The sequence below is a fragment of the Marmota monax genome, unplaced genomic scaffold (assembly GCF_021218885.2).
Source record: "Marmota monax isolate L192 unplaced genomic scaffold, Marmota_monax_Labrador192_F-V1.1 WCK01_AAM20220418_F8-fsc00127, whole genome shotgun sequence".
Lineage (NCBI taxonomy): Eukaryota > Metazoa > Chordata > Mammalia > Rodentia > Sciuridae > Marmota > Marmota monax.
In genome coordinates, this window is record NW_026692894.1 from 5,225,091 (window position 1) to 5,236,849 (window position 11,759).

The 11,759-nt window shown below is 38.8% G+C and overlaps 1 protein-coding gene across 11 annotated transcripts in view; it reads right to left on the reverse strand.

Moving 5' to 3' along the window:
* CUNH6orf89 (chromosome unknown C6orf89 homolog) overlaps positions 1-11,759 on the reverse strand; it is a 40,528-nt gene extending 28,769 nt beyond the window's left edge. Inside the window, exons 1-4 of one of the 11 annotated variants that reach the window (XM_058581425.1) lie at positions 11,587-11,672; positions 8,355-8,390; positions 3,516-3,607; positions 1,511-1,680 (exon numbers count right to left, since the gene is read on the reverse strand). In XM_058581425.1, the coding sequence (XP_058437408.1) occupies positions 1,511-1,521 (11 nt within the window). In that variant the 5' untranslated portion in view covers positions 1,522-1,680; positions 3,516-3,607; positions 8,355-8,390; positions 11,587-11,672. Of the gene's footprint in view, positions 1-1,510; positions 1,681-3,515; positions 3,608-8,354; positions 8,391-8,574; positions 8,721-11,586 lie in introns of those variants that run through there. The other 10 variants (XM_058581424.1, XM_046450617.2, XM_058581426.1 and 7 more) reach the window with 10 other exon arrangements.

Consider the following 11,759-nt stretch of genomic DNA (forward strand, 5'->3'; position numbering starts at 1 on the left):
GTAAATCATGTATCCGATAAGGGGGTTGTATCCCGAATACGTAAGAATCCTTAAAAATCAATAATAAAAAGACAAAAAAACATAAGCAAAAGAACAGGCAAAAAACAGCAGTTTCTCCTAAAAAGATGTACAAATGGCAAATAAGTACATGAAGAAATGTTCAACATCTTTAATCATAAGAGAAATGCAGATTGAGCTGGAAGTGTGGGTCAGTGGTAAAGCACTTGCCTAGCACACACAGAGTCTGGGGTTCCATTCCCAGCACTGAAAAAAGAAAAAAGAAAAGAAAAAGAAAAAAACCCACAGAGAAATGCAGACCAAAATCATAATGGGATACCACCTCAGGATGGCTATGATAAAAAAAATCAGCTAAGTGTTGGTGAGGACATGGAGCAACAGGAACTTGCATGCAAGGCTAGATTACATGCCTGTTAGTCTATCATTAGTACAGCAATTCGGATTTAACTGGTATGGGCAGGTATGAGCATTTATTAAAGCTCTTTAATGTGCAGGCCAAGTTAAGACCTAAACCAAACGTTTAAAGGCATAAAGGGGACCAAACAGAATGGGTCTTTGAGAGGTGCTCTGCTGGAACAGGAGATACACTGATGGGTGCTGAGCTGTGACATTTCAGGCCTCCCTTTCTCTCTTGGAGCAACATGATTGTTGTTCTCTATCTTACAGATAATGACACCTTACTGAAAGAATACATGTGTACCATGTCAGTGCTTTTTCAGGTTTCTGGTATGAAATATGTGAAGTGAGTGGACAGTACACTGTTGTAGAAATGTAAAACAATATAGCTGCTACAGAAAACAGTCGGAATTTCTCAAAAAGTTAAACACAGAATTAACATATGACCCAGCCATTCTACTCCTAGGTATACACCTGAAGAAACTGAAATATGCCCACATAAACTTGTACATGTGTGGGGCTGGGGATGTGGTTCAGGGGTAGAGCACTTGCCTGGCCTGGATTCAATCCCCAGCACCACCAAAACCAAAAAAAAAAAAAAAGAAAGAAAACTGGACACAGTGGCACATGTCTATAATCCACACACACATGTATAATCCCAGAAATTCAGAAGGCAAAGGCAGGAGGATGGCAAGTTTGAGGCCAGCCTCAGCAACTTAGTGAGATAACATTTGGATAAAAATAAAATGATAATGACAGGGGCTGAAGTTGTGGCTCAGCGGTAGAGCGTTCACCTAGCACGTGCGAGGCCCTGGGTTCGATCCTCAGCACATTTAAAAAAATAAATAAATAAATAAAAAATAAAGGTATAAAAATTTTTAAAAATGATAATGAAAATAATAATAATAGGTCTGGGGATGAAGCTCAGTGGTAAAGTATCCCTGGATTAAATCCCCAGTACCACATACACACACAAAAAAAATATTGCATGAATAGCAGCATTATTTCTAAAACAAAAGCAACCTAATGTCAATGAATGGATAAACAAAATGTGATTAAGTGGGCTGGGGCTGTAGCTCAGTGGCATAGTACTTACCTGGCATGCATGAGGCACTGGGTTCGATCCTCAGCACCACATAAGAAAAATTAAAATAAACAAATGAGGGGCTGGGGATGTGGCTCAGGCAGTAGCGAGCTCGCCTGGCATGCGTGCAGCCCGGGTTCGATCCTCAGCACCACATACAAAGATGTTGTATCCGCCGAAAACTAAAAAAATAAATATTAAAAAATTCTCTCTCTCTCTTTAAAAAAAATAAATAAAATAAAATAAACAAATGTGAAATAAAGGCATTCTGTCCATCTACAACTACCAAAAAAAAAAAAAAAAGGATTAAGTACCAATGTATGCAACACCATGGATGAAAGTTAAAAACAGTATGCTAAGTGAAAGAATACAGTCACAAAAGACCATTTATTGTACAACTACATTTATATAGAAAATAAAAAATAGGCAATCAATATAGAGAGAAACCAGGCGTGGTGGCGCATGCCTGTAATCCCAGTGGCTTTGGAAGCTGAGGCAGGAATATCTCAGAGTTCAAAGCCAGCCTCAGCAACGTGAGGCACTAAGCAACTCAGTGAGACCCTGTTTCTAAATAAAATACAAAATAGTGCTGGGGATGTGGCTCAGTGGCCAAGTGCCCCTGAGTTCAATCCCTGGTACCCCCCAAAAAGATTAATAAATAGTTGCCTAGGGGAAAATAGTGGAGAGAATGGGGAATGACTGGTAATAGGCACAGGGTTTCTTTCCAGAGTTACAAAAATGTTTCTAAACTTAAACTGCATTGATGACTACACAACTTTCTGTATATATTAAAAGTCACTGAATTATACATTTCAAATGGGTGAATTTTGTGACATATAAATTATATCTCAAAAAAGATGCCTTAAAAATGTGTACTTATAGAATTTGAATCTATCCCTATTGCAACATTTATAACACTACTATTTTCCTATGTTCTACCCCACCCATTGTCCAGCCACTAGATTCTAAGGTCTATGAAAGCAGGAAATAGCTCATGGATCCTAACTATGGTAATTGTCTGGAATAAAAAAGGTATTTGCATATACTTGTTGATAAAGATAACAAAAAAATGGGTAGATGATGGTGAAACTACTGCCAAGGATTTAGAAATCCATCTATTAAGAGTTTTTTTTTCCCCAATAGAAAGTCTCTTAATGCATATGCTTAACAACTGTCAATTGCAACTGCTAACTATTTTGTTAGATAATCACTTCAGGTTCCAATATCTTGATTTCGAGGTTGGGGGAGTAACTTATCTGAGACCATCGAGTTAGCTGTCACCTGAGCTGCAATAGGACCTCACATTCTTTTCATTAAGCTATTCTGGATTAGCAGTCAGAAGGGATGGCAAAGCATTATGAGTCATACCAACACCACCACCAATCAAAACACCCCAGAAATTAATATATATCCAATTAGTAAGTCAGGAGAAGATCTCTGGGAGATGAGATTATAGTTGATTTTTTTGGGTGCTTTTTCATATTTTCTAAACTTCCTGTATTAATTTTATAACCAAAAAAAAAACCACAGCTACTCTTAAAGAACATCACTGGGCACAAAGTGAGTCAGAGATTGACAACAGATAATTGTGGGGCTATATGTTGCTACAAAGATTCCCTCAAAAAGAGTAAAGTGATAAATCATTACAGTATTTTTCACATCTTGGTTTTGTGACCAGTGATCCCAGAGGCAACATTTTTGTTGTTGTTGTTGTTCAAACTGGGGACTTCTTCCCCCCCCCCCGCCCCCCGCCAGTGCTAGGGATTGAACTCAGAATACCACATACCCTAAGCAAGTGCTTCACCATTGAGTCATACCTCTATCATCAAACTGGAGACATTTCTGACTGTCATCCAGAAGGATGCTATTGGCATTTTGTAGGATGTGATGTTAACTGAACAACAAAATCTTTTTGTCTCTTTTATTAAAAAAAAAACAACACCACAAAATCATGGCTAAGCATCAAGCATGAGAGGACTGAATGAAATCAGCTGAGGCTTAATGGAAGTCCATTTACCTCCAGAAAGAAGGTCCAACTCTGGCAGAAGTAAGCTTTGCCACAGAGGGAAGTTCAGAAGAGTGAGCTTGATTCTTAACAGTGGCTTAAACCTGAAAGGGCAAGGCATGATCACTAGTGGAGTTACGAATTCAAGGTATCACGCATCATCCTGGACACACAGTAGTTCTGCCTAAATTGTGGGGAATCCACTTCAAGACCCCCAATGGATGCCTAAAACCATGGATAGTACCAAACCTTATATATACCATGTATATATACCCTTATATATACCCTATGATAACGTTCAACTTACAAATCAAGCACAGTAAGATATTAACAATAATAACTAATATTAAAATAGAACAATTATAACAAAAAAACTGTGATAAAAGTTACACGAATGTGTTCTTTCTCAAAACATCTTATTGGATTATTCTCACCCTTCTGGTGATGATGTGAATGATACATGTCTACATGATGAGATTACGTGAGAATGAACACAGGCACTGTAACATAGCATTAGGCTACTATATAAGCTGCTTGATCACAAGCACTGCCAAACTGCAACAATCTGATAACCTACATGGTTACCAAGTAACCAATGGGCAAGTGGTAGGTGACAGGTAGCATGTGCAGAGTAGATATACTAAACAAGAGATGACTGACACTCTGGCTAAGACAGCACTTAACAGCACACAATTTAAAACATAAATTTTTTTATTTCTGAATTTTTCCACTTAATATTTTCAGATCACAAGTAATTGAACTTGCCGGAACAGGGACTATTATACTGAACTGCCAGTTCCTCCATTAGTAGGACTCAGGCACAGAAGCTTTTAAGCCTCTTCCTCACTGATTAATGGTACAGTACTGTTTTAGAACAGTAGTTTTCAACTAGGAGTGATTCTGTTCATCAGGGGACATTGGGTGATGTCTGGAAATATTCTGTCAACACTGGAGGAGTGGTATCCAGTGGATAAAGACTAAACATCATACAATGCACAGGAAAGTCACCCCTAACCCTCACCCAACAAAAAGCTGTCCTGCTGAAAATGTTAAAAAAAGCTGAGGTTGAAAAATCTTGCTTTCAAGAGAGGCCTGTGAAGGTCTGGTGATGCAGCTCAGTAGGAGAGCATCTGCCTAGCATGCAAGAGGCCCTGGGTTTAATTCCCAGTACCTCAAAAACAAAATAAAACAAATAAACAAAAAACAAAGAGGCCTGTGGGAGGTAAGCCAGAGAGCTGCTTCACTTCTAAAGGAGTATTTCAGGAATAGGAGGGAAACAATGAACATTTCAATGAGATGTCCTACTCAATTCCTTCTGGTTTCGTCTATGAAGAAACAGGGTAGGGGCAAATCTAACAGAATTACTTGTCAGGAGCTTTGGAAGCCTCATGGATAGAGACATCTAGTGTCTGGGAAGGACCAGTGGATATTTTCTCTGGTCAACTGCCCAGGGACAATGTGAATCTTTATCCTGCTCTGCGGTGGCCCAAACAGCACCTGAGATGGGTGTGACCAGCCAAGATGTCAATCAACCAGCTGACTGCAAAACTGCAGGAAGGAAGACTCTGCCCTTGAAACCTTATTCCTGCCTTTGATGTACCCCCTTATATAAACAACCGGAGCCATTTTTTTTTTTTTTTTTTGGTCTAGTTCCAGAACCTATGTGCACTAGATCTATCAGGGGCTTCACCTTTTGTAAATATATTTCTGAGTATTTGTGTTTTGTTATTCACTAATTATTTGAGATTTTAAGTTTTAGGGTGGCTTAGGCTTCCTCCTAGGCAGGAAGAAGAACCCCCAGTGAGATGCTGGCAGACAATCCCCCGATAATAACTCATAGAACTTACTGATTAAAAAAAAGTGTATTTAAAGCAGAAATCAGATTAGGAGATCAAATTTCACCTTTGCACTGTTTAATAGAGAATAAATACTTCTATTGATACGATTAATATGTCTGGAACATTGATATGACATTACCCTGGAGGTTCTCAATTTTTTGGACAGCTATGCCAGCTAGGCAACTCTCAGTTACAGTACTGACTCATTCTTTAAAGCACAGAAGGGGAAACACTACAGTTCAGAAAGTTTTAAAGCTCATATAAATATACCCCAATCTTCAACAATCTATTCTCATAACCAGAGTAACAGTAAATGATCTTTTCACCTACTTGGTTCTTTAGTATCCTACTAACTACACAGCATTGTGAGCATTCTTTAGTGTTATGAATATATTCCATTCTATTTTTCTCATGCTTTCCATTAATTGAAGATATAGTCTAAGGAACAAATATGTTCCTTGGATTTAAATAAAAACTATTAAGAAAAATCCACCATATTTAGAGGAAAACTAATTGATACAATTTTTAAATGATTAATATGATTTAAAAGAGTAATAATTTAAAACAGTACTGAGTGCTTAAAATTTACAATCATGGTACATTGTGAGTGGGAATGTAAACTGGTACAGCTACTCTGGAAAATAGTATGGAAGTTCCTTAAAAAATTAAAAATAGAGGGCTGGGGATATAGATCAGTTGGTAGAATGCTTGCCTCACATGCACAAGGCCCTAGGTTCAATCCCCAGCACCCCCTCACTCCCCAAAAATTAAAATTAGAACTACTATATGATCTAGCAAACCAACTGGTAGGTACACATCCAAAGGAAATAAAATCTAGATCTCTGGATATATATACCCCATATTCACTGCAGCATTATTCACACTGGCCAAGACTGGAAGCAACCTAAATGTCCACTGATGGATTAATGAATAAAGAAAATGTGGTATGTAAATACATGAAATATTATTTAGCCTTTTTTAATATTTATTTTTTTGTTGTAGCTGGACACAATACCTTTATTTTATTTATTTTTATGTGGTGCTGAGTATCGAACCCAGGGCCTCATACTTGGTAGGCGAGTGCTCTACCACTGAGCCTCAACCCCAGCTCTATTATTTAGCCTTTTAAAAGAAAGAAACGTGGCCATTTGTGACAGCATGAATGAACCTGGAAGATACTGTTTAGTGAAATAAACTAGGCACAGAAAAACAAATACAATATAATATTGATTAATAATTAATTAATACAACTTATATAATTAATCTAACATGTTTAAACACAGAACCAGAGGGGCACAGTGATTTCCAGGGCTGGAGACAGGAGAAACTGAAGATAACAAAGTTTTAGTTATACAAGGCGAATTAGTTCTAGAGACATTGTACAGCACAGAGTTCAAGTTAACAATATTGTACTCTTATGCTAACAAGGTAAATCTTAAATGGTTTTAATCATAATAATAAATAAGGAGGCAGGAGAAAACTTTTGCAGGTGAATACCTAGGTTGATGGTACAAACCATGGTGATGGTTTCACTGGTGTATATTTTTCTCCAAACTCATAAAAGTTAGATACATTAAGTATATACAGCTTTTTGTATGTCAATTTTATCTCAATAACATAGTTGAACATTTTTTAAAAATATGATCCAAAGAAATTCTACTTTCTTAACATTTCAATCTAATGGCCCCCTTTGGGGATACCTCTGCTCAGTGAGACTTAAAGAGTTAATTAAGTTCTTTCACTTGTTCTTTTTCTTTCTTCCTCTTTTCTTTCCCCAATACTAGGGATTGAACTCAGGGGTTCTCTACCACTGACCAATATCCCCAGTTCTTTTTATTTTGTGGCAGGGTCTTGCTAAGTTGCCCAGCATGGCCTTGAACTTGTGATCCTCCTATTTCAGTCTCCCAAGTCACTGAGATTGCAGTCCTGCCTCATTGCACTTTTTTTTTTTTTTTTTTTGCAATACCAGCAATTGAACCCAGGACCTCATGTATGTTAGGCCACTGCTCTACCACTGAGCAACATCCACAGTCCTAGTTCTTTCTTAACTTTGAAAATATGTCCCTTCCTGATACAGAGAGAAAACAGCCTTCACATGAACTCATCCTCAATTCTGTATTTCTTTCCAAACTTTTTACTTTGAACATTTCAACCTTCCAGAAAAACAGAAATATTAAAATGAACATCTTTCTTTCAGTTACATTTATCAGTTTGTAACATTTGTCTATATCTGTTTTTTCTGTTTTTAACCAGAATTATTTAAAAGTTAATTGTTAACACATTATGAAATCAGTTCTATATATTTCAGCATGCATCTCCTACTAAGGATATTATTCTATATAACCACTGGCATTATTATATCACACCCAATAAAATTAATAAATTCTCTAATATTACCTAGTATTCTACCTATAGTCATATCCTCCCATTGCCTCCCCTACCCCTCAAAGACCTTATAGCTTTTTCTTTTTATACCAGGGACTGAACCCAGGGGCACTTTACCCTTGAGCCACATCCCCAGCCCATTTTATATTTTATTTGAAGACAGTATCTTGCTGAGTTGTTTAGGGCCTCACTAAGAGGCTGGCTTTGAACTTGTGATCCTCCTGCCTGAGCGACTGAGATTACAGGCACGTACCACCATGTCCAGGCCCCCATCCTTTTTAAATTTTTTATTTAAATATTTTTTTTAGCTGTAGATGGACACAATACCTTTATTTTGTTTATTTTTATGTGGTGCCAGGGATTGAACCCAGTGCCTCACACATGCTAGGGAAGCGCTCTACCATTGAGCCATAACCCCAGTCCCTAATTTTTTTGTTTTGAGACCAGTTCTAAGTTACTTAGAACCTAAGTAAATTGCTGAAGCTGGTTTTTAATTTGCAATCCTCCTGCCTCAGCCTTCCAAGTTTCTGAGATTATAGGCATATATTATCTTACCAGCAACCTTATAGCTTTTTAAAAAATCTAAGATCCAGGGGCTGAAGGTGTAGCTCAGTGGTAGAGCACTTACCTAACATGTAAAAGGCTCTGGGTTTGATTCCCAGCACTGCAAAAAAAAAAAAAAAAAAAAAAAAAAAAAATCAATCCAAGATCCAACCAATAATCACATATATCATCTGGCTGTTGTGTCTGATGTACTTAATCTATAGTAAATTCTGAGAATTATTATTATTTGGTCCTTTATGTCATTGACATATTTGAGGCAGAAGCTGCCACATTTTTAAACTTACCTCCACCTGCTCCCTTCCTCGCTTTTCCAGTTTCTAGTACTTAAAAAAAAAAAAATCCTTCCCCTCTAGAATTCCAGTACTCTCAGTACTTTCTCTCACCACAGATAAGCTCCTTGGGGCATAAGGGACACTTTATTTATTTCTTCTTCCTCAAGTCTATTTGTTCATTAACCTGCTGAAATCACATTTCTGCCTGCCTCACTCTACTGATCCTGCTCTAAGGTTGCTAGTGGCTTTCTAAATGTCAAGTCTAAAGGACATTTATGCAACCTCTCTGCAGCAGCTGTTATGGCTACCCATTTTCTTCCTCACATGTTCTAAAATCTTGGCATAACTCTTGTTCTCTGGCTGAGACTGGCCAGGACACCACAGTTGTCCTTGACCTTCGTCTTATTGCCTCCACAGCTTCAACCACCGGCTATTAATGATTTCCAAATCTCTTCTCCAATCCAGAACTCTCTCCACAGTTCAAGACCCACTCATTTATTTAACTACCTACCAGCCATCCTGACCCAAATTCCCATAGTTTCCTATATGTAATGTGTCCATAATATTTCCCCTTCAACACTTTCTTCCCACTATCTTCCTTTCCTTAATAGAAAAACCAGCCTTTCAAATTAAAAAAATTATCCTCTTTATACCTCATTCTCACCAAACTATCATTAATTCCTCTTGATTCAACCCCCTGTATAATTTCATATCATCACCTTTTCTCTAGCTCCACATTAATGGCACAGGCCAGGCCCTCAATACCTTTTCTATGGACATCATAAAAACGATGTTAATTTCTTTTTTTTTTAACATTTTTTTTTAGTTGTAGATGGACATCTTTATTTTATTTTTATTTATTTTTATATGGTGCCGAGGATCGACCCAGTGCCTCACATGTGCCAGGCAAGCACTCTACCACTGAGCCACAGCCCCAGACCAAAACCATGTTAATTTCTATATTTCCAGTTCTCTTTTCCAGTCTATGCTCTCTCCTGTGCACGTTCTTTCCTTGAAACACATACTGGCTCATGTCAAACACCTTCCAGAGTCCTTATCAGGCACAGTTTAGCATGGTGGTTAAGGACACAGGCACTGGAGTTGGAAAATAAAAACTGGATGCAAATGCTAGGTTTTTCCACCTACTGTATATCCTCTTTAAGCCTTAGAGCTTTCATTTATAAAACGGGGATAATTATGTCTACCCCACAATGTTAAGACTACAAATGATATAAGTAAAACATCTGTTCCAGACAAACTCAGTAATAATTGTTTTAAGATGAAGTCCAAATTACTCACAATACCCCTTTATGATCTGGTCACTGTCTACCTGCCGAGTCTCATTTCTGCTAACCCTTCCTCATATATTACACTACTGTGCTATTTCACATCTTTTTGCTTTTATAAAGTTTTTTCTGCCTTAAAAACCAAGCCCCCAGTGCTTTGTCCAATAAGTGAACTCCAAGACTCCAACATTAATTTTGCCCTTTGATCCTTATGCAACTGTCACTTTGTATTACATCTATTTCCCTGTCTACCTCCTACACTAAATTGTGAGTTTCTTGAAAGCAGTACTAAATGGGAGAAAACAACTACACAAAAACACTAAGAATGGACACTAAAATTCACCTCAGACATTGGAACCTCATTATTGTTGAGCAAATTTATGGAAAGGACCTAAAGAAAGCATTCTGTTCCCAAACTAACCAAATGTAACTAACAGGTTTTTTTGTTTGTTTGTTTGTTTTTTAATTCTTTTTTCCTTTTCTTCTTCTTGTAATGCATCAGCCTGACAAGGGTTTAAGTGAGCAGATTAGGAACCTTAGACCTCGTTTTTGTTTCACAGTAGTTGTAAAGGAACAGGAATTCAAACTGGATCTTGAAAAGTTTTAGTTTAAGGCAGAAAAAGCTTAATAGGGTCTCTTTCTGCTTTCTGGTATGCATGTTGGGCTATGTGAACTTTCAGTCAAAACTACAAAGTGGCAAAATTGAACTTGTTTTTTTGTCTGTTTGTTTTTGTACCAGGGATTGAACCCAGGGGCACTTAACCTCTGAGCCACATCCACAGCCCTCTTTAGTTTTTCATTTTGAGACAAGTCTCCTTAAATTGCTGAGGCTGGCTCTGAGCTTGCAATCCTCCTGCCTCCAGAATTTCTGGGATTACAGGTGTGCTCCACCACACCTGGTGAACTTTTTTTTGTTGTTGTTGTTGTTGTTGTTGTTGTTTTTTAAGGCATGTTGTTCTTTAAAGGGAAGCTAAGAACTCAAATTCAAATAAATGATTCTATTAAGGGAGAGAGGTCTAGAAAATTCCTCCATGGGAACTACCAAATGAGCAATCGCAAAGATCCGAATACTAAGAACATGGGAGTAGTCTCTATTATAAAGGTGACTGATGACTACTTTCAAAGAAACATTCTCAAATACCATGCCCACGTGGGCTCTTAGCCCCGAGAAACTGTGGCCTTGCGGGTTAAGTCTTAAAATACTATGACACTTAATTTCCTCATACTAGGAAGTGATCACAAACACCTGGGTTACTCGTGTCAATGCTCCAACACATATTCCTTGGTAAAATCCAACATGCCAGACTTATCACATAACAAGTCCACATTTTTTTAAAATATATTTTCCCCGTAGCAACTATTAGGAAAAGACGTTTCGGGGAGCGGGGGATCTGCTTTCACTATACTGTATTTATGAAAACAAGAAATCCGTCAAAAGGGCAGTAGAATCTGGACTCGGCTGGCACCGCTCATCTTGGGCACTCTGACGCCTGCGAAGCGCTCAAACGGGGTCACCCTCGTTTCTCCTCGGCGGGGTCAAGGAAAGAGCCGTCTTAAGCGAGTCAACCCTGGGGGGACTGTCCGGGAAAGCTGTCAGTCAGCAAAACGCGACTCAAAAGAAAAGGGGCCGACACTGGGGTGAAAGGTGGCAGCAGCGGCGCGGGAGGGGCTGCGCGAGGATGTCACAGACCCGCACGGCGGCCTCCCCCCCTCCCGGCCTCGGGCCCCAGCGACTCACATGCGGGCCCTCGCCCCCTCGGGCTCCTCCCGCCTCGGGGACATCAGCCGCCGGGCATGGAGGTTGGGCCAATTTCCTGCTTCCGGGAGCACAACCCGGAAGCAACAGCCACACCACAAGCGAGGTCGCACGCTCTAGGGTAGCTTCTCCTTCCCGCCCTGTGCTTCCGCCAA